Genomic DNA, 18,150 nt, shown 5'->3' with positions numbered 1-18,150 from the left:
CAGATATGTTTTAGGCTTGTCTTTCCATCGAGACTATTGACTCGGTGCAGATCCATGCCCTACAGTTTGCTTCTTATAGTGTACATGACAAGTTTTTGTTTGCCGGTGACTATATACACTACATTTGTGTTGTAGGTTTTTCTTGGAGATTTTTGATGTTGGCGTTTAGTGTGGTTTGACTCTTGTTTCAATGTGTTGATTATGCCAAGGGACTTTGATCAAGGAGCTGGGTGCATGGCCACTTTGTGGCAGGTAGCTGCTACTAGAGGGGTGACTGACTTCACAATTGCATGGATCATTTTGGGGTTTAATTATTGGTTTTGTGTTTTTCCTTATTAGTGTCCATTTTGTTTCATTCTATCTTTCTTATGGCTTATTTCTTGGTCTGAGGGATCTAGTATCCATGACTCCCTGCATCTGTATAGATGGGGGGCCAGGTTTTGGCCTTTAGTCCCCGAGCCGCCTTACAATGACTGCAAGGGCCTGTTATGATTCAAATTGGATGGAGCTGTGCAGGTTGCTAGCAACAAGGAGCCACGAAGGACCCACCACAAAGTAGAGTTTCATTACATCTAGTGCTAGTGTTTACTCGGATGCTCATCCTTGTTGCCTTCAGTGTTTGTTTTGTTGAATACAGGGTCTGTTTGACAGTTTGTGACCAAAGTCTGGTATGAATGTCAGCCCTGTCTAAACCCCATCTCTTAGCATTGGCTATAGTGCAGAGGTTCGGGTGTGAGTTTCAGAACTTATGACTTATGAGTAGGTGCTTGTGGTTTCAAGTATCAGCTGGTGATACTATATACAGTGCTTGGTCCTCCATTCTTTTACATTCACAAAGACATCTCTTGTCCCACTGTCAGCTGTCCGTCCTGTAACCTTATGGGTTTTTGGTGACATTTGACTTCTCAGCCTCCTCTGTTAGCAACCCCAAAATTCTTTGTGCTTGGGTTCATGCCAGCCTTAGTGGTACTTGACTCCTTGATCATCTTGATCAAGTAAGTCTTGATCATCTTCCCCCCCCCCTCAGTTTTTTCTTCCCAGTCTGAGTAAGATGTACTTTTTAACCTGTTCATTTGTCTTTGAGTTAGTATTTGTCTCCAAAAATGTGTCGCTCATTTTCTGCTTGGTTGAAGCTTTGACCAATATGTATCAGAAGCCATGGTGACACGATGTGTCATTTTGTTTTTTTCTGCTAAATAAAAGTGTGGAAGGGCAGATTATCAGTGGCTGTGGGCTTACAAATACAGGTTAAGTTTGAGAGAATTAGTGCAGGTCAAGGGCGCACAGAGTTGACAGTCGGTCGCTTGCGAGACTAGGCCTGGGATCTCGGAAAGTGGACAAAAAGAGTCAGTTTGGACTGAAAACTTGTATGCAGACAGTTTGGCCAAGGTAATTTAGAGAAGCAGGATTGTAAGTGTCTCCAGATCTTTTGATGTTAGACACACTGTTAACCCCTTAACTTGGTAATTAAGTCATGCATAGATGCATTAATAAGTTTCTATGAATGTTTTGCATGACGTATATCAGTGCGTATCTGTTACAGTATCTCTACACTGCATCATGCAAAATATTTTGAGAATGGCCATTAAAAGGAAAGTTGCTTTTGTTTGGTGGCTAATAGTTTTTAATATACAGTATAAGTATTGGTTTTAGATATATATGTCAGCGTTTCACAGGAAAAGATTTTGTGGTGCACAAATGTAGGATTATTCACTGTATTACTGATTGGCAACATTTTTGGGTGTATTTAATAGGGTTTTTCAGTCTTCTACCTACATTTAATAAGGCAAGGCTTGCAAAACTGGTTCCAATTTTATTTCTGTTGGTTTGTCAATAAGTATTTTATTGCTTTGCTTATTAAATAGAATGATAATGAGATTAATGAATACCTTAATGATTAGCATTACAGTATCAGCAAACCTTTCTTCGAAGTGATGTTATGCCATGTGTAGGAAAAAAATGTGCAGATAATTAAATAGCGTATTCCATAGTGAAGATATCTTAAGAATTTGTGTGGTAGCAGCATCTGAGGAGGGTATTGGAAGTGATCGATGTGTGTCTGTGCGTGATGAACCTCAAGTCAGTTCATGATGGGGAATCCGTCATGTGTATATTATAAAAGTAAACATTAAAAGTAAGCTCTGGTGTTTTGGAATCATGTTCTGTCATTCTTCATCTTGGGGCTTTTGAAACTAGAAAAGAAATGCCAAAAGTGCAAATTATGTGAAGGTCTTTTGATATTTTGCTGGCAATTTCTGCAAACTAGGTTTTGTAGAATGTAAATTTTTTGCCATCATTTGTTGCCAGTTTCAGAAAAGGTCCCATTTATTCTCTAGTTCTGATCTTGAATGCTTTATTTTAATTTATTAGAGGTATAATATGTACAGGATTTAACTACATTAATGAAGTAGAACCTTGGATATTTTTTAAGTTTTTTGTTCACTGTCAGGCTGCAAGAGTTGTTCAGAAAGGCTTTGAAGGAGTTTTTATTTCAGTTTTAATTTATTGTCTAGTGAGACTGAGAACTTTCATAGATCATAGCAATAAACTTTAGAGCATAACCTGGTTTTCAAATTAAAATTGATTTCTGAAATACTGATTCAAACATTCTACTATTTTCTAAAAAAAAAAAAAATATTAATGAGCAATTCACTTGGTTGCTCCTCTAGGCAAGTTCCTGCTGGTCCCCAGATCAGCATTATACAGCTTCAGAGCAGGTCAATAATGTTTACAGGTTCGTTACGGTTCTTTTCGGGTGTCTCCGTCAGGTCATACTCATTCAATGGTAGATACTTGAAAGAGTATTCGATCTAGTGCAGAATTACCTTTACGAAATCTCATTCAGTTAAGGTTAAAGCTCTTCCTAGGGTTACTCGTGCTACTCGTTACTTGCTGTCCAAGTACATCAGGTATACATGGCAGGAGTTGGGAAATACAGCTGGATCTCACTTCCCTTCCCTTCTCACTTCCCGGGGAGCCAAGCGGACAGCACGCTGGACTTGTGATCCTGTGGTCCCGGGTTCGATCCCGGGCGCCGGCGAGAAACAATGGACAGTTTCTTTCACCCTATGCCCCTGTTACCTAGCAGTAAAATAGGTACCTGGGTGTTAGTCAGCTGTCACGGGCTGCTTCCAGGGGGTGGAGGCCTGGTCGAGGACCGGGCCGCGGGGACACTAAAGCCCCGAAATCATCTCAAGATAACCCTTTAGTCACTGATAGGTAAGACAACATAGTGGCAGCACCAAGATGTAAATAGGATTTCCCTGACTCAACCCACCTCACATTCTACCTGAAAGGGATTAAGAGTCAGTTCCCATGGTTGTGTGAAAATCATGGAAAAGTCCTGAAAAATTGGCATTTTCAATGTTAATTAGTTTGAAAATAGCAATTATAATCATGCATCTAAATTGTTCTTTACTCAACTCTTTATTAGTTGATAATAGCTTTTGTTAAATTCCTTTACATGCTTTTCAATGCATTGTCCTAAACTGAGAAGATCCTAGCTATTTTGTGTGTACATTTCCAACTCTCCAGGATCTTTATTGTAAACACTAGAGAATTTATTTATGGAAAAGCAGAAAATTATTATGGATAGTTTGAGGGGGAAAAAAATTTGGGTGGGAACCATGACAGATAAGAGAACAGATTATTTCCTCACATGCTACCTACCTTGAGGCTACCTTGAGGTGCTTCCGGGGCTTAGTGTCCCCGCGGCCCGGTCGTCGACCAGGCCTCCTGGTTGCTGGACTGCTGGTGCATTAGCAACTGGATGTACCCTAAATGTTTGCTTCCATCTCAGATGCTCACATCCTAGGAACATTTTCCAGGAAGCCACAAACATTGTAGAAAACTTGGCATTCTGGTGCTGGAAAAATGCTGGCATTCACTCGGTCTAGAACTAAGAGAGCCATACTGTGGATAAGTCCAGTATCATTCACACACACACACGATAAACATCCTCTGATAGCATAAGCCCACCATGCAATGAAATGCAAGTCTCGTAAGGATTAATAGAGATAATTTAACAGATATTTCAGTCTCTTCTTTCTTGAAATTCATGACTGATTAGCCAGGAAGAATGTGAAGCGAGCCATTTACAGGAGTCCTGTTTGTAGGTGTTGTCAGCTGGTGGCAATTTAGGGTAGTGGCCAAACAACACTATTAGTGATTGAACGCTTCTTGATGTTCCCTTTTTATGCCAAGTAAAACTTGCAAGGGCCATGAGTTTACTGTATCAGAATGAGCCTTCTAGAGTTGCTCTTGAGCTAGACAGAGTATTCTTCAGTGTCTTCCCTGCACCGATATGACTCAAAAAGGGTGTGTGAAAAGATCCTGCTTGATACCTGGTTGATGGGGTTCTGGGAGTTCTTCTACTCCCCAAGCCCGGCCCGAGGCCAGGCTTGACTTGTGAGAGTTTGGTTCACCAGGCTGTTGCTTGGAGCGGCCCGCAGGCCCACATATACCTGGTTGATGGGGTTCTGGGAGTTCTTCTACTGCCTCAAGCCCGGCCCGAGGCCAGGCTTGACTTGTGAGAGTTTGGTCCACCAGGCTGTTGCTTGGAGCAGCCCGCAGGGCCACATACCCACCACAGCCCGGCTGATCTGGAACTTCTCTTAGAAAACAGTCCACTTTTCTCTTGAAGATGTCCACGGTTGTTCCAGCAACCGTGGACATCTTCATCCCTGCTGTGTCAGTTGAGAATGTCGCCCTGCTCTGACAGTACTGTACGTGATGCTGTCCTGGGCACCAGCAAGAGCTTGTCCCAAGGGAGCATCTGAGTGATATTTCCTAGAAGGTAAAGCTAAAAAATTAATCAAAAGAACATGTCAATTGCATTTATATTATAATGGTTTTTATTTGTAATATTCATTAATCTTTTAAGTTTTAAAGGAAATAGTTTTGGTTTTGTATAATACTGTATAAATTTTAAACAAATGAATTCACTTATGCAGGCTTACTAGGCCGATTTTCCTCATGTTTATTCAAGCAAAATGTATCAGTACATTAGGTGCTTTTGTCTCGGAATACTGTCCCTACATGTTTACATATGAAGGTACAGTATATATAAGAAAGTAATTGCTTTGTATTGATCAACAACCAGTTGGCATAGATAACTACAGTAATCACACCTAACAAAAACATGATAGAAAGAGAGCACTCTTGTGTTTACAGGAAGAGAACTCGAGTGTAGTCCTGAGTGCTGGGTTATTTTTGTGTTTATTGTGTGTTTATAGTTGCAACCGTCCATACACGTGGGGTTTTTGCCCCCGCCCTGTTTACGTAAGGCCATCTTCAGAAACCAAAATTGATAAATTTATACGTTGACCTTCGTTGTGATCAACAGAATGAGATAGTACTTGGATTTGGCATATTTACGTGACTGCTCATAGCTATGATAGGGTGAGCAAACTCTTAGATATTTACTTGTTGTGCTCCTACTCCGGAAAATTGTTAGAATTCAAAACTTGCTAAATAATTTTTTTATTGAATTGGTCAGTTAAATTAGTAAATTATTTCAAAGTTGGTTTCATAACTTATAAATTTAAAAGTAGATTCCTGGTTCAGCATGATAGGATTTAATTTGAATTACCTCCTGGCAAGTTAAAAATTTAGCCCAATTTTTCTTTTTATATAATATGGTAAATTCTCTATTTGGGTGTCAGTGCCAGTCATCATATGTACCAAGAAATGAGTGTGTTAATTTGAAATTAAAAGTATCGGAAGAATTTTTTAACAAATGTTCACTGCCTTTTCCGTGGCTTAGCTCTCCTTTCAGTGTGCACTGTGTTTGAAACTCCTGTGAAACATGGTAAAGGGAATACCAGTTCATATTAGTATTTGCTCCTCTTTATTTCCTTACGCAGTGAGTGCATCAACTGAGTGGAAACTCTCAATTTACCCGCAACTTAATGAATGTCCAAGAGGAAAGTTTCAATTTCATCCCGGGTCTTCCCTAGAGACCAGTTCAAAACAACACCTTGAGACTTTGTTTATATCGTAATGTGTTGTTTTTCCATGTACAGTATTGGGTTAATAACCCTTAAAATTAATCGAGACCATTACACTCGTTAATTTTGTGTTGCTCTGTGCTAATGAAGCCTTAATATTAGACTGTGTATATATTATTGTACCTTTATTTTTATACACAGTAATACAGTTAATAGTTCATTATACACATCTCACTACCCCCTGCCCCTTCCCCCAAGATCCATACCAAATACTTGTCTGTCCAGCCTGATAATCTAGGAATGCTTCTCCATGTAAAATCAGGAGTCTTCTATATTCTGAGCAAAAACAAAAATATGTTACCTAGCAGTAAAATAGGTACCTGGGTGTTAGTCAGCTGTCACAGGCTGCTTCCTTGGGGGTGGAGGCCTGGTCGAGGACCGGGCCGCGGGGACACTAAAAGCCCCGAAATCATCTCAAGATAACCTCAAGATAACTCAAGATGTAGTATTTACTACAATATTAGAAAAGTTGGATGTTTTGGTTCTGTGAGTCACTGTGCTCAGATTTGTATGTAGAAAAGGTTTGAGAGGATATGCATGGTATTTGCGAACAACCATAAGTAGTTAAATAACTTGGTTAAGAGTGATGTGCTATCCACACACACACATGGTAACATGCAGTGGAATATCAACAAACCTAATCTAAAATAGCTGTATTAAACTAAATTTGCATTCTTGGACAAGAGGTTAATGCATTGTGAAGAATATTCCTGTTAGTGACCACTAAGACATACCTAATAAGCCAGCCAAGCAGCAGCCAGGCATACACTCGAGTTCTAAATGATGTGACTACAGAGGGCAATTCTGACTTCATTATAGTTGTTTTGTATATTCAAAGAGCAGAAGGCATGCTAGATTTTTTGTGGTGATCTTGCAAAGCTATTCACTATACTGCAATTAATGCAATACTTCTTGTTACAGGTTAGCAGTGAGATCCACTAAATGCAGTTATTTTCAATATAAAGAAATCACTCAAAAGAAATTTTGTTTTTTCCCAAATCCCTCCCAACAGGTCAAGAAGTGAGGTCGAGGAAAAGGACAAGAAATCTCGCCGGGATAAGGAGCGGCGCGACAAGGATAGAAGAGAAGAAAGCTCAAATCGTCGGGACTATAGGAGGGATCATGACAAATCTTCCTCGGCACACGATAGAAGCAAGTCCAGAGTTGAAGAAAGAGAACGCTTGGAACGCAGCCGAGAGAGAAGTCGTGAAAGAAAAGAAAAAGAGAGGCTCATGCGAGAAAAGGTAAATATAGTACAGTACTGTATTATGGTTCCGAGTCAGAATTTTTAAATACACTGTTATGTATCTAGTTATTGTATCCTTGATGCCATTAACCCTTTGAATGACATCTAGCCTTGTATTTTTCCTTGCGTTGATTGACACAACCTTAGGTCTTCACTTGTGGTGAAGACCTAGTGTTATTAAAATGAACAAATTAATCCACAAGGGCCTGTGACGAGGATTCGAACCTGCGTCCGGGAGCATCCCAGACACTGCCTCAATCGACTGAGCTACGACAGGGTTAAAATAGATCCACGGCCCTTGTGGATTTGTTCATTTGATGCATCACGTTAGTGTGATCTCTGTGTGTGACCTAGTGTTATTATTTTTCCATAACTAATCAAAAAATACTGTCCACATTTTGGCTTGAAATAAGCTTACAAATATCAAAAATTTCCATTTATTAATACAAAAAAAAAATGGAGACACTTCATTGCTTTGAAAGCTAAATCAGCATGCACCATCTGGGAGTCAAAGAGTCAAAGATGGAGAAATTTTTAGTCAAGTTTTAGTGTCTTTTAATTGCCAAAATTTACCTTTACCTGTATAATGCCTTGTCTTGTCATTTCCATTCAATTTCTTAATTTTTACAGATTCTTCAAGAGCAGGAGCAGAGAGAACGAGAATGGAAAGAAAGGGAGGAGCGTCGTAAGCGAGACTGGGAAAAGAGAATGGAAGAACGAAAAGAAAGGGAAAGATTACGCGAAGAGCGGTTAAGAGAGCGTGAAGATACTAGAGATAAAGAAAGAGACCGGCGCAGAGAGGACAACTTCAGAGAGCGAGAGAGAGACAGGGATAGAGAAAGGGAGAGGGAGAGAGACAGAGATAGAGACAGAAGGTAAATTATAGTACAGTACCTTGCTTTTTGTGAGAAACTAGCCTTCTAAAGTCCATGTTACATGCACATACTCTACATGCACACAAGGCATAAGGTTGGTAACAAAGGCGCTAGTTTCAGATGTGAACCATTCCATTAACAACCGTGTGTGTGTTTCTGTAGCTCCTCAAGATAATCTCTGGAATCAGGGTATGGCAGGAGCTTCATTTCCTTAGTTGCTGAGGTATTGGTAGCTTCTTGTTTCCCCTAACTTCTCTGGCAAAGGTGACCCCCCCCCCCCTCCTCCTGGACCAAAATTAGATTAGATAATTTTTTTTTACCTAGTCTCTCAGGAAAATATAAACCCCCTAGACATGTTAGTAATATCACCCTCATTGACAGTATTTCACAGGGTTGAATCCTGTGAAATACTGGCAATGAGGGTGACATACATCTCCACAGTCGACATTTTCTAGTAGTTGTTCATCATATGATAGGTTTAAATTTAAAATGTGAATCTAGAGGATGGGGAAATACTAGGGTATGAATGATGCCTTAATATGGCTCTGATCATGTTGTTCATGATTTTCGTAGATGTACAAGAAGAGGAGAAACAGTTGATGTTTCTGAAAAAACTACTGAACATATTTAAAACAAGATTCTATTGTTTGTTTGTTTCAAATTTGCATTGGCATGGGTGTTCTTTCACCGGCTCTGGGCCCTGTTGCCTTTGAAAAATAAGGTTCCGAGGCTGGAGGGTGGGAAGTAATCGAAATGTGATGAAATCTCTACGTGCAGGTTCTTCTGGTGGTTCATCACATGATAGGTTGAAATAAACATTTTGGTTAGAGAAATTAACCTATATTGTGTTTGGAAGAATTTGGGTATAATGGTAACTCTTTAATATGGCTCTGATCACCTTTTAAAAAATTTTGTAATGAGGGAAATCTTAGGAGAAACAGGCATATCAGTGTTTGAAGGCATCTCAGGCTGCAAAGAATTGAATCTGGTGCTATATAAGTTGATGAATTGAGGTTACAATGTGTATGCAAATATTATGTACTGTACTTCAATATAACTTGATAATAGTAACGATGAAAATATATTTTTCTAGCCGACAGGAAAATGATTACAGCCGCAATCGGGAGATTGAGCGTGAACGGGAGAGGCAGAAAGAAATAATATTTGGTAAAGCAAAGGAATCATCAACTGAATCTGAGCCAGGAGACATTGATTTTGATGAAGATGAGGAGGAAGAAGAGCAGAAAATTGAGCGCATGAGGAAACAACGGGAGGAACTATACAAAGTAAACAGTTTACATGCATATTTCCAATTAAGTTTGCCATTATGAGTAAACTAAGTCCCCTTACACACAGATCACACTAACGTGATGCATCAAATGAACAAATCCACAAGGGGATTTGTGGATTTGGGATCTGGGGACCTGCATCTGGGATGCTCCCGGACGCAGGTTTGAATCCTCGTCACGGCCCTTGTGGATTTGTTCATAAGTCCCCTTAGTACAGTCAGTCCAGACATCCTTCAAGATGTCTGTCATTTTTATGAACTATCCAGCTCTGAGACAATTTACTGGCCTGTAGACCACCAATTTCTCCTTAGCTAGGATGTCCCAGGCCTTCCAACATGACTTACTCCACCCCCAGTGGTAGCTACTTCTGTCTTGGGAACCTGACTCCAGCCTTGTTGCTCCTATGGTTTGCAACTAAAGTGTGTGATAACCCTGCACAGACATTTGCAGGCGATGAGTTACAATAACGTGGCTAAAGTATGTTGACCAGACCACACACCAGAAGGTGAAGGGACGACGACGTTTCGGTCTGTCCTGGACCATTCTCAAGTCGATCAAGTCGAAACGTCATCGTCCCTTCACCTTCTAGTGTGTGGTCTGGTCAACCTGCACAGACATTATTTCTGTATTAGATTGATTCTCTTCCAGCGTCTATAGTCTTGACCTTCCTCTACACGTTTTTTGGTCTGGCGCCTGCTCCTTCAATTCCACTACGTACCCAAACACTTGTCAAAGCAACTCATACTTTATCTTCTTGACTTTTGCCTGATTTTGAATAAATATCAGGTCTAGTGCTAGATCTCTCAGCATTACATTTCCTGACTGAATATCTTCTGTATATTTTTTTATATTTATGTGTATATTCACTTATCAGAAATTGGGCCTGGAGCGTGATTCTTCGCAAGCAACCCCTGCCAGTAGTGAAATACCCTCGGCCACCAACACTCCTAGGGACTCTCCAGCTCCTACGTCCAGGTACTCTACTTTATATCTGATTTATTGTGCTGTTTCGAGCTGCTTCTGTCATACATATTTGCAGTATTTGCCGAAGATATTACATTCACGCGTGCATAAAATGTCTCTCACACATCACTGCGGTCCGATAGTCAGCCTACTTGCAGGCGATGAGTCACAATAACATGGCTAAAGTATGTTGACTAGACCACACACTAGAAGGTGAAGGGACGACGACGTTTCGCTCCGTCCTGGACCATTCTCAAGTCGATTGTCACAATCGACTTGAGAATGGTCCAGGACGAACCGAAACGTCGTCGTCCCTTCACCTTTTAGTGTGTGGTCTGGTCAACTTCAGCCTACTTCTATGGTTGTGGTTGCTGTATTTGATTACTTTATCTTGAGTATAGCACTTGCTCGCCGTGTAATCGGAAGGATTTTACGAATAATATCAAACTCAATTTGCAGTAAAGAAATTGCATTATATGGATACAGCTAGGCTATTTTCACATTTTGTAAATTATATGTCCCTCTCAAAGAACTTGGCAAAATCATTGCAAACACGTTATCTATCATCCATTTTATTATAGTCTGATGAGTTCATGAAGTTGTGGATTAAAAAGGGGGATTGTCAAAAATACTGTAAACAAATGAAATTAAGCATTAAGAGAATGTATACTAACATAATCTTTACAGCATTTATTGTAATGTGAGCTTCATCCTTCATTATAGACCACCATCACAATCAAAATCAGAAGAGCAGCCTGCATCACCTGCAAAATCCAGATCTGGTTCTCCACGGTCGCGGGAGTCCAGCAGTGGCAGCAGCACCAGGAGAAGTCGAAGTAACAGCAGGCAGATTAGAAGCAAAAGTGGCAGCAGTAGCAGGAATAGCAGTAAGAGTAGAAGTAGAAGTAGTGAAGACAAGGAGAATCGGACATCAAAATCAGTGAAAAAGGAAAATGATAAGGTGGCAGAGGAAACTGAAAAGAATTTGGACAACGATGATGATGACGATGATGTTCCTGAGAAAGACAAGAAGAATAAAGACATGTTTTCTGACATGTTTGGTGACAATTTTGCTGTAGATAAACTAGGAGATATTCATTCGGGAGCTGCCGAAAACCCAAACCTCACAGACAACTGGGATGATGCCGAGGGCTACTATCGTGTTCGTATTGGAGAAGTCTTAGACTCGAGGTTAGTAATAATACCACAGTACTATAATAGGCATTTAACATAATGTAGGAGGGAGAACTAATATTATTAATTTCATTGTATGAATTTGGTATGCATATGACACTATAAAAACAAATTCTTCTGCTTTGATGCAGATTGAAAGTTGTAGCATAGCAAATTGCTATACATATTGTACAGTTCAAATTTTCACATTTCTTTTTTGTTCCTTTCTCATATATTTTCTTTAAAACATTTATCGGTGCTATTCACTTTGAAATCAAATTTAGTCTTACATTGGTAATTATTATTCTTTTTTTGTTCTGAATATTTCTTTTGAAATTCTGGGTACCCTATTGGACATGGCAGCCTTAGAGCAGCAAATCTAATGATTAGAAATTAAATTTCTGTTGCTTTCAGGTATACTGTGTATGGTTATACAGGTCAAGGAGTGTTTAGTAACGTTGTCCGTGGGAGAGATGCAGCCAGAATAGGACAAGATGTTGCCATTAAGATTATTAGAAACAACGAAGTTATGTGAGTATATCATAATTGTTTAACAACCAATTGAGATATGTATGTATTAACACGTTGTACTGAACGGGGTGAGAATAGCTTGAACTACCTCATCTCTTTGTGTGTATTTTACCTCAATAAACTTACTTCAATTTCAACCAATTGAGTAAATTTTCTTCTTGGATATATTTAATTCCCCATTGTTGGGGACAAGAAACTCTTAATTGTTGGCATTATGGGGTCCTCAGTCGTAACCTCATGCCCAAACATCTTGCCAGGCCAGGGCATCAAATCTGGGACCATTAATGTAATAATCAATAAATCAAATAATGCCCAATAATGGGCAGTATTGTAATAAATCTTTATATATTTGAGTATGTGATGCTCACCAGGAATTTTATTGTGCATTTTAATATTCTAATTCAAATAATAGCTATTCATACCTTTTAATTAGTCTAGTCTACACAAAAATGTTCATCTTATATTGTACAGGTATAGTTATACTGTATAATATATATAAAATGGTCATTATCGTTGTCATTACCCTGTTTTACGTTTTTGTTGTGTTAGGACGCATCAACCCGATGCCCGGTTTGCCCTTAATGGGAAATAATACTGGAGAGGGGCTCCGCAGGCCAGTCCTCCTTATTCCTGTATTTATGGCGTGCATTGCCTATTGCAACACACAGTTGCAGGTGCTGGAGTCGCCAAGTCCCAGTGCCTAATTGTCATAATTGTGTATTATAAACAAAACTAATATGTATCACCTTAAAAATAAAACCCAGTAAATTGTAACTTACTTTCTGAATGTTATTTACTTTGTACTTTCAGTCATATGTAGTAGATAAACAAAGATTTGTCATTTTAGTTTTTTGCATGTTTCATGTGTAATTTGAAATAAACTGAATATATTAAATCAAATTGGAAAGATCCGTGAATATTAATTCCTAGAGAACTGTAACAACAACAAAATTATTTTTTTCAGGCACAAGACTGGCAAGAAGGAATTAAATATATTAAAAACTCTAAATGATGCAGACCCAGATGACAAATATCATTGTTTGCGTCTTTATCGACACTTCTTCCACAAGAACCACTTATGTATGGTGTTTGAACCACTATCTATGTCACTGAGAGAGGTATTTACCTGTAGTTGACATGTTAGTTTCAAGAGTTGTACTCATGGGATTAATGTACAGCATTGTATAATACCAGCTAAAATTATGTACAAATGTGAAAGGTTTCTTTAACGTCTGAATTTGTTTACAAATTGAGGTCGGTTCTTCTGTAGAGATTATCTAATAATGACAATACTGTGCTTTTAGAAGTAACAAAGCTCTATCAAGACAATTTTATATACTTAATCTCCTTGTAGGTGCTGAAGAAATATGGCAAAGATGTAGGTCTTCATGTAAAAGCAGTGCGTTCCTACACTCACCAGTTGTTTTGTGCCCTCAAGCTGCTTCGTAAGTGCAATATTCTTCACGCAGATGTAAAACCTGACAACATTCTGGTGAGTACTGTTTATCTTTGGTATTGTACACTTTTCTTTGCATTTGAATGTCTTTTTGCATCCTTGGTACATTTTGCACGGAGCTGCATAACAAAATTTGTTGATGTTATCCTTATAAAAGGGGGAAAGTAATACTGTAACATAGGGGCTATCTTGAGATGATTTCGGGGCTTTAGTGTCCCTGCGGCCCGGTCCTCGACCAGGCCTCCACCCCAGGAAGCAGCCCGTGACAGTTGACTAACACCCAGGTACCTATTTTACTGCTAGGTAACAGGGACATAGGGTGAAAGGAACTCTGCCCATTGTTTCTCGCCGGCACCTGGGATCGAACCCAGTACCACAGGGTCACAAGTCCAGTGTGCTGTCCACTCGGCCGACTGGCTCCCGTCCGGGGCTAGCTGGCTAAAGCTGCAGGATATGAAATGTTTGTGATCAGGAGACATGCCTCCAGATGATTTGTACATTATCATTAACTTTGGCAATCATTGTTCTACAATGATTTTCTAAGCGATGATATGGAAAGGTATAATTGACTGGAGTTGATCTAGCATCTCATAAGATGTGTGTTCAGAAGTACAGTACTGTACATACTTCAGTGGTTAAGAGGGTTATTAACAGGGTTCTGAAGTGGGTGGAACAGGTCAGAACCCACAACAATGAGTGTGAGCGGGATTATTTTTGTTTTGGAAAGACTATAGGGAATTACTGTTTGGTGAATAGGGTTGTGAAGGAGTGGAATGTGCTTCCAGCTAAGATTTTGGAGGCAAACCATTTAAACTTGTGTTAAGAATAGATGGGATAGGGACTGTGCGTCATGTGTTTCTTATTAAAGTTAATTGCTTTGGCACTGGGAAGCCATATGCTTAATAATAGAATTATACACTATTGTAAAGAAGTTTATATAATTTTATGCATGTTTTAAAGTTTTATCATGTTTGCAGGTTAATGAAAAGAAGCTCGTGCTAAAGCTTTGTGACTTCGGCTCGGCTTCAAAAGTTACGGAGAACGAAATAACACCCTACCTCGTGGCTAGGTTCTACAGAGCCCCTGAGATCAGTAAGTAGGAGCAGCACACTCCTTAGTAGCAAAAAAAACAAAAAAAAATCCAACAAATTGTATTATTTTAAGTTGATGAACAAGTGATCCAGATTGTATTGCATCCCTCTTAGAGGGCTCCGATGTAGGTGTGTTCAGATTTAGGAGGATGCTTTGTACCTACATTGCTTTAGCTCTTGTATTATACAATACATATACTGTATTAATTTTGTCCATTAACACATGTCATCAATTCCTTTATTTGCAGATTTGTTAATTGGGTGTAATTTTCAGCCACATTATTGTGACTTACTGTCTTCATGTATATTAATTATGGCCTTCTGATTCAAATTTCAAGGCACAAGAAGCATTATCCTAGATTTTAAACTCTAGCCACTTTTTTCCAACCATTACTTATACAGTAGTAGTACTATATGCTATTGAACTAAATGGAGGCTAAATTTGGATGGTCTATATAAATTTTGAATAAATTTATATGGTGTTAGTAGATGGAAACTAATATGCAATAGGGAAACCTTGAAGATGACAGATTTTTTAACTAAAGATCATTTGCAAGTGTAAGATACAGGGCATTACTAAGTTGTAAAATATATATCGTCCCGGAAATGAAGACTTGTATGATGATTGTGCGAAGGAGGACCCGCACGAAAGTATATGAAGCGCCACAAACTCAATTCATGGTGGATAGATTTGTATTGTCTTATAAAAGCTATTGAAGGTGAAAGGAAAGTCTCAATACATGCGTAAGTGTATTGAAAACAAATTTATGGATGCAGCCGACATGCTTTATCAAGGTGCTGTAAACATTGCTATTTAACATTGTTTACAGCCCCTTGATAGACGATGTAGGTTGCATCCAAACGTTTGGTTTGAGTCACTCAAGCACTTCAGCATGGTAGTAAGTGTCTCCATAAAAGCTATTATTCAATGAGAGCTGCTTATATATGATACCTTATTAATGAGGTCGTGTTTAATAATTGTCATTTTACAGTTTTGGGAATGACTTACGACTTTGGCATTGATCTGTGGTCTGCTGCGTGCACTATATACGAGCTCTACACTGGAAAAATCATGTTCCCTGGGAAGACTAATAATCAGGTAAGTTGAGAGTTTCTTCTTGTGCACTAGAAAAGGGAAAGAAGAAATTAACGTACTGAATGCTGGTACCACACAACTCCCTTCAAGGTGTTTTGCTATTATTTATAATGCTGAACAAAGCTGCATTTAGAAATATTTTGTTCGTGCGACTAACTTCCATTTCACAACAGGTGTAGTATGCTGCGTCTCTCAGTACAACAGTGTAGATGTGCTGAATACTGTTTTATTAAAAGTGATTGTAATCAAACCTTTTGAATATTCAACCTAAAAACTAAAAGTTTATGTTAAACAATATAGTCACTAATTGCTTATAATGTTCTTAGGAACATCTGATATTTATTACTTTTTCCTTTCTGTAGATGCTGAAACTTTTCATGGATCTGAAAGGGAAAATGCCAAATAAGGTGATTAGAAAAGGAGCTTTTAAGGATCATCACTTTGATGCAGCGTGTAACTTCCTCTACCGAGATGTTGACAGGGTCACAGAAAGAGTAAGTGCAAAACATGTCTCATATATATTTTTTAAATGTTGATGTAATATCAGCTTCTAATGTAACAGGAGGGTTAATTTTCATACTGTAGGCGAGTTTCACTTCTACCATTTACATTGTTTTGTTTGTATGAAAAGATTAGAAGTATAAATTCAGATATGTAAAACTGGTTTTAGTCTCTGTAGGTACAGTACGTCTCACTATTAAACTCGGACATTTCAGGAAAAAGTAGTGGTAATGCCTACTATTAATCCAACAAGAAATTTGCAGCATGAATTACTAGGGGAAGGAACATTACCAGAAGACCATACCCGCAAAGTGACACAGCTTAAGGATCTCATGGAGAGATGCCTCATGCTGGACCCAGTAAAGAGAGCAACAATAGACAATTGCTTAATGCACCAGTTCATTAGAGAAAAGATGTAATTTAATTTTGTCAAGTATGTATGGTTGTGATAAATTTGTCTGTGTTGGGAAACTCCAGTCAACAGGCTCAAACTGATCTTTACAATGTAGTTACGAGCGCTAGACGCGTCATTTAGTGTACTGTAAAGAAAGACGTTAAAATGTACAATGATCAAACGAAAGTACCGAGAGTTTTTTTTTTTTTTTTTAAACTTTGTGGGCAACAAATTTGTTTTGTTTAATTTGCATTACGGTACTTGACAAGTTGCTAATTGAAACATTAACAGTAATGTTTGTGGTTAATCCCCCTAGGGGCTCCAAATTACATTGTATTGAGCCTTTATTATTGCTGAGGAAGAAAAGTGGTGCAAGTGTTGTTTGACCTGTGTAAATATACCTATGAACTTTTTGTTATCATTCAGAGGAAATTTGTACACTGATGTTGATTCAAAGAGTTCATCTCATCTCAAGGATCAATTTTTTTAACACAAAATCTTGTACATGTTAAAATAGAAAATATTTTCTTGTAACATCCATTAGCCAGTGATGAGTTTTATATGATTGTGTTTATGGTTTGCTTTCATGAGTAATATGCTTTATGTAGAATTTTGTTCGTCGTACCTTCAGATATACAGAGCTCATAGAGTGTACATGAAGTATACCGATTGTGTGTGTGTGTGCTTATTATTAAGGCTTCAGATAATATTTCAACTTGTATATTATTTGCCTACTTCAATATTATAATAGAGTATGAATGCAATCTGTGTTTGAATGCTAAGAATAAATGCAGGAGATTTTTTTTAGTCTTTTTATTTGAAATTTTAATTTGTGAACCCCACTTTACAAAGTGTGTTTGATTAGTGTGTGTGTGTGGAATGGGAGGACTTTGGGAAAATATAAAAGTATAGAATTGTAGTAATGAGTCTTTAACACAGATTGTTTATTTTTTAATTTTTATTTAGATCACAAACAAAATAATCATTGTTTTTTTCTATGGCCATTTCAATGGAAAAAGTACTTGTTGTTAAGTAAAAATATAAATATATACAATATACATAGGTTAAAATATTAATTTCTAAACCCCAACAAAACTGGTATTGACCTTTGGCCAGATTCACGAAGCAGTTACGCAAGCACTTACGAACCTGTACATCTTTTCTCAATCTTTGGCGGCTTTGTTTCCAAAGACTTATTAAACAGTTAATGAGCTCCAAAGCACCAGGAAGATGTTTATTTCAATAACAACAGTTGAATGGGAAGTTTTCATGCTTGTAAACTGTTTAATAAATGTAACCAAAGCCGTCAAAGATTGAGGAAAGATGTTCACGTTCGTAAGTGCTTTCGTGAGTGCTTCGTGAATCTGGCCCCTTGTTAAGAACTTTTAGTATATAGTGTACACAAATGCTGTACCGCCTCTATCTTTCATTAAATGTCAAAATAAACAACACGTTTCAGGTTGGTTTAATATCGGACGTGGAAATCTAATTGGGCTTCCACGTTATTACGATTCTTATGGGAGGAGT

At 38.4% G+C, this 18,150-nt stretch overlaps 1 protein-coding gene across 1 annotated transcript in view; it reads left to right on the top strand.

The window, feature by feature from the left end:
• Prp4k (Pre-mRNA processing factor 4 kinase) overlaps nucleotides 1–17,685 on the top strand; it is a 29,859-nt gene extending 12,174 nt beyond the window's left edge. The window contains exons 6-17 of the mRNA XM_045727774.2: nucleotides 7,021–7,252; nucleotides 7,885–8,129; nucleotides 9,223–9,415; nucleotides 10,293–10,393; nucleotides 11,105–11,572; nucleotides 11,969–12,085; nucleotides 13,050–13,203; nucleotides 13,440–13,577; nucleotides 14,519–14,633; nucleotides 15,625–15,731; nucleotides 16,091–16,222; nucleotides 16,445–17,685. Of these exons, the coding sequence (XP_045583730.1) occupies nucleotides 7,021–7,252; nucleotides 7,885–8,129; nucleotides 9,223–9,415; nucleotides 10,293–10,393; nucleotides 11,105–11,572; nucleotides 11,969–12,085; nucleotides 13,050–13,203; nucleotides 13,440–13,577; nucleotides 14,519–14,633; nucleotides 15,625–15,731; nucleotides 16,091–16,222; nucleotides 16,445–16,648 (2,206 nt within the window). The 3' untranslated portion in view covers nucleotides 16,649–17,685. The remainder of the gene's footprint in view (nucleotides 1–7,020; nucleotides 7,253–7,884; nucleotides 8,130–9,222; nucleotides 9,416–10,292; nucleotides 10,394–11,104; nucleotides 11,573–11,968; nucleotides 12,086–13,049; nucleotides 13,204–13,439; nucleotides 13,578–14,518; nucleotides 14,634–15,624; nucleotides 15,732–16,090; nucleotides 16,223–16,444) is intronic.
• Nucleotides 17,686–18,150: the final 465 nt, after the last annotated feature.

Source organism: Procambarus clarkii, chromosome 80, assembly GCF_040958095.1.
Source record: "Procambarus clarkii isolate CNS0578487 chromosome 80, FALCON_Pclarkii_2.0, whole genome shotgun sequence".
Classification (NCBI taxonomy): domain Eukaryota; kingdom Metazoa; phylum Arthropoda; class Malacostraca; order Decapoda; family Cambaridae; genus Procambarus; species Procambarus clarkii.
Note: the sequence above shows the minus strand (reverse complement) of the source record. Positions and strands in the feature narration are given on the sequence as shown.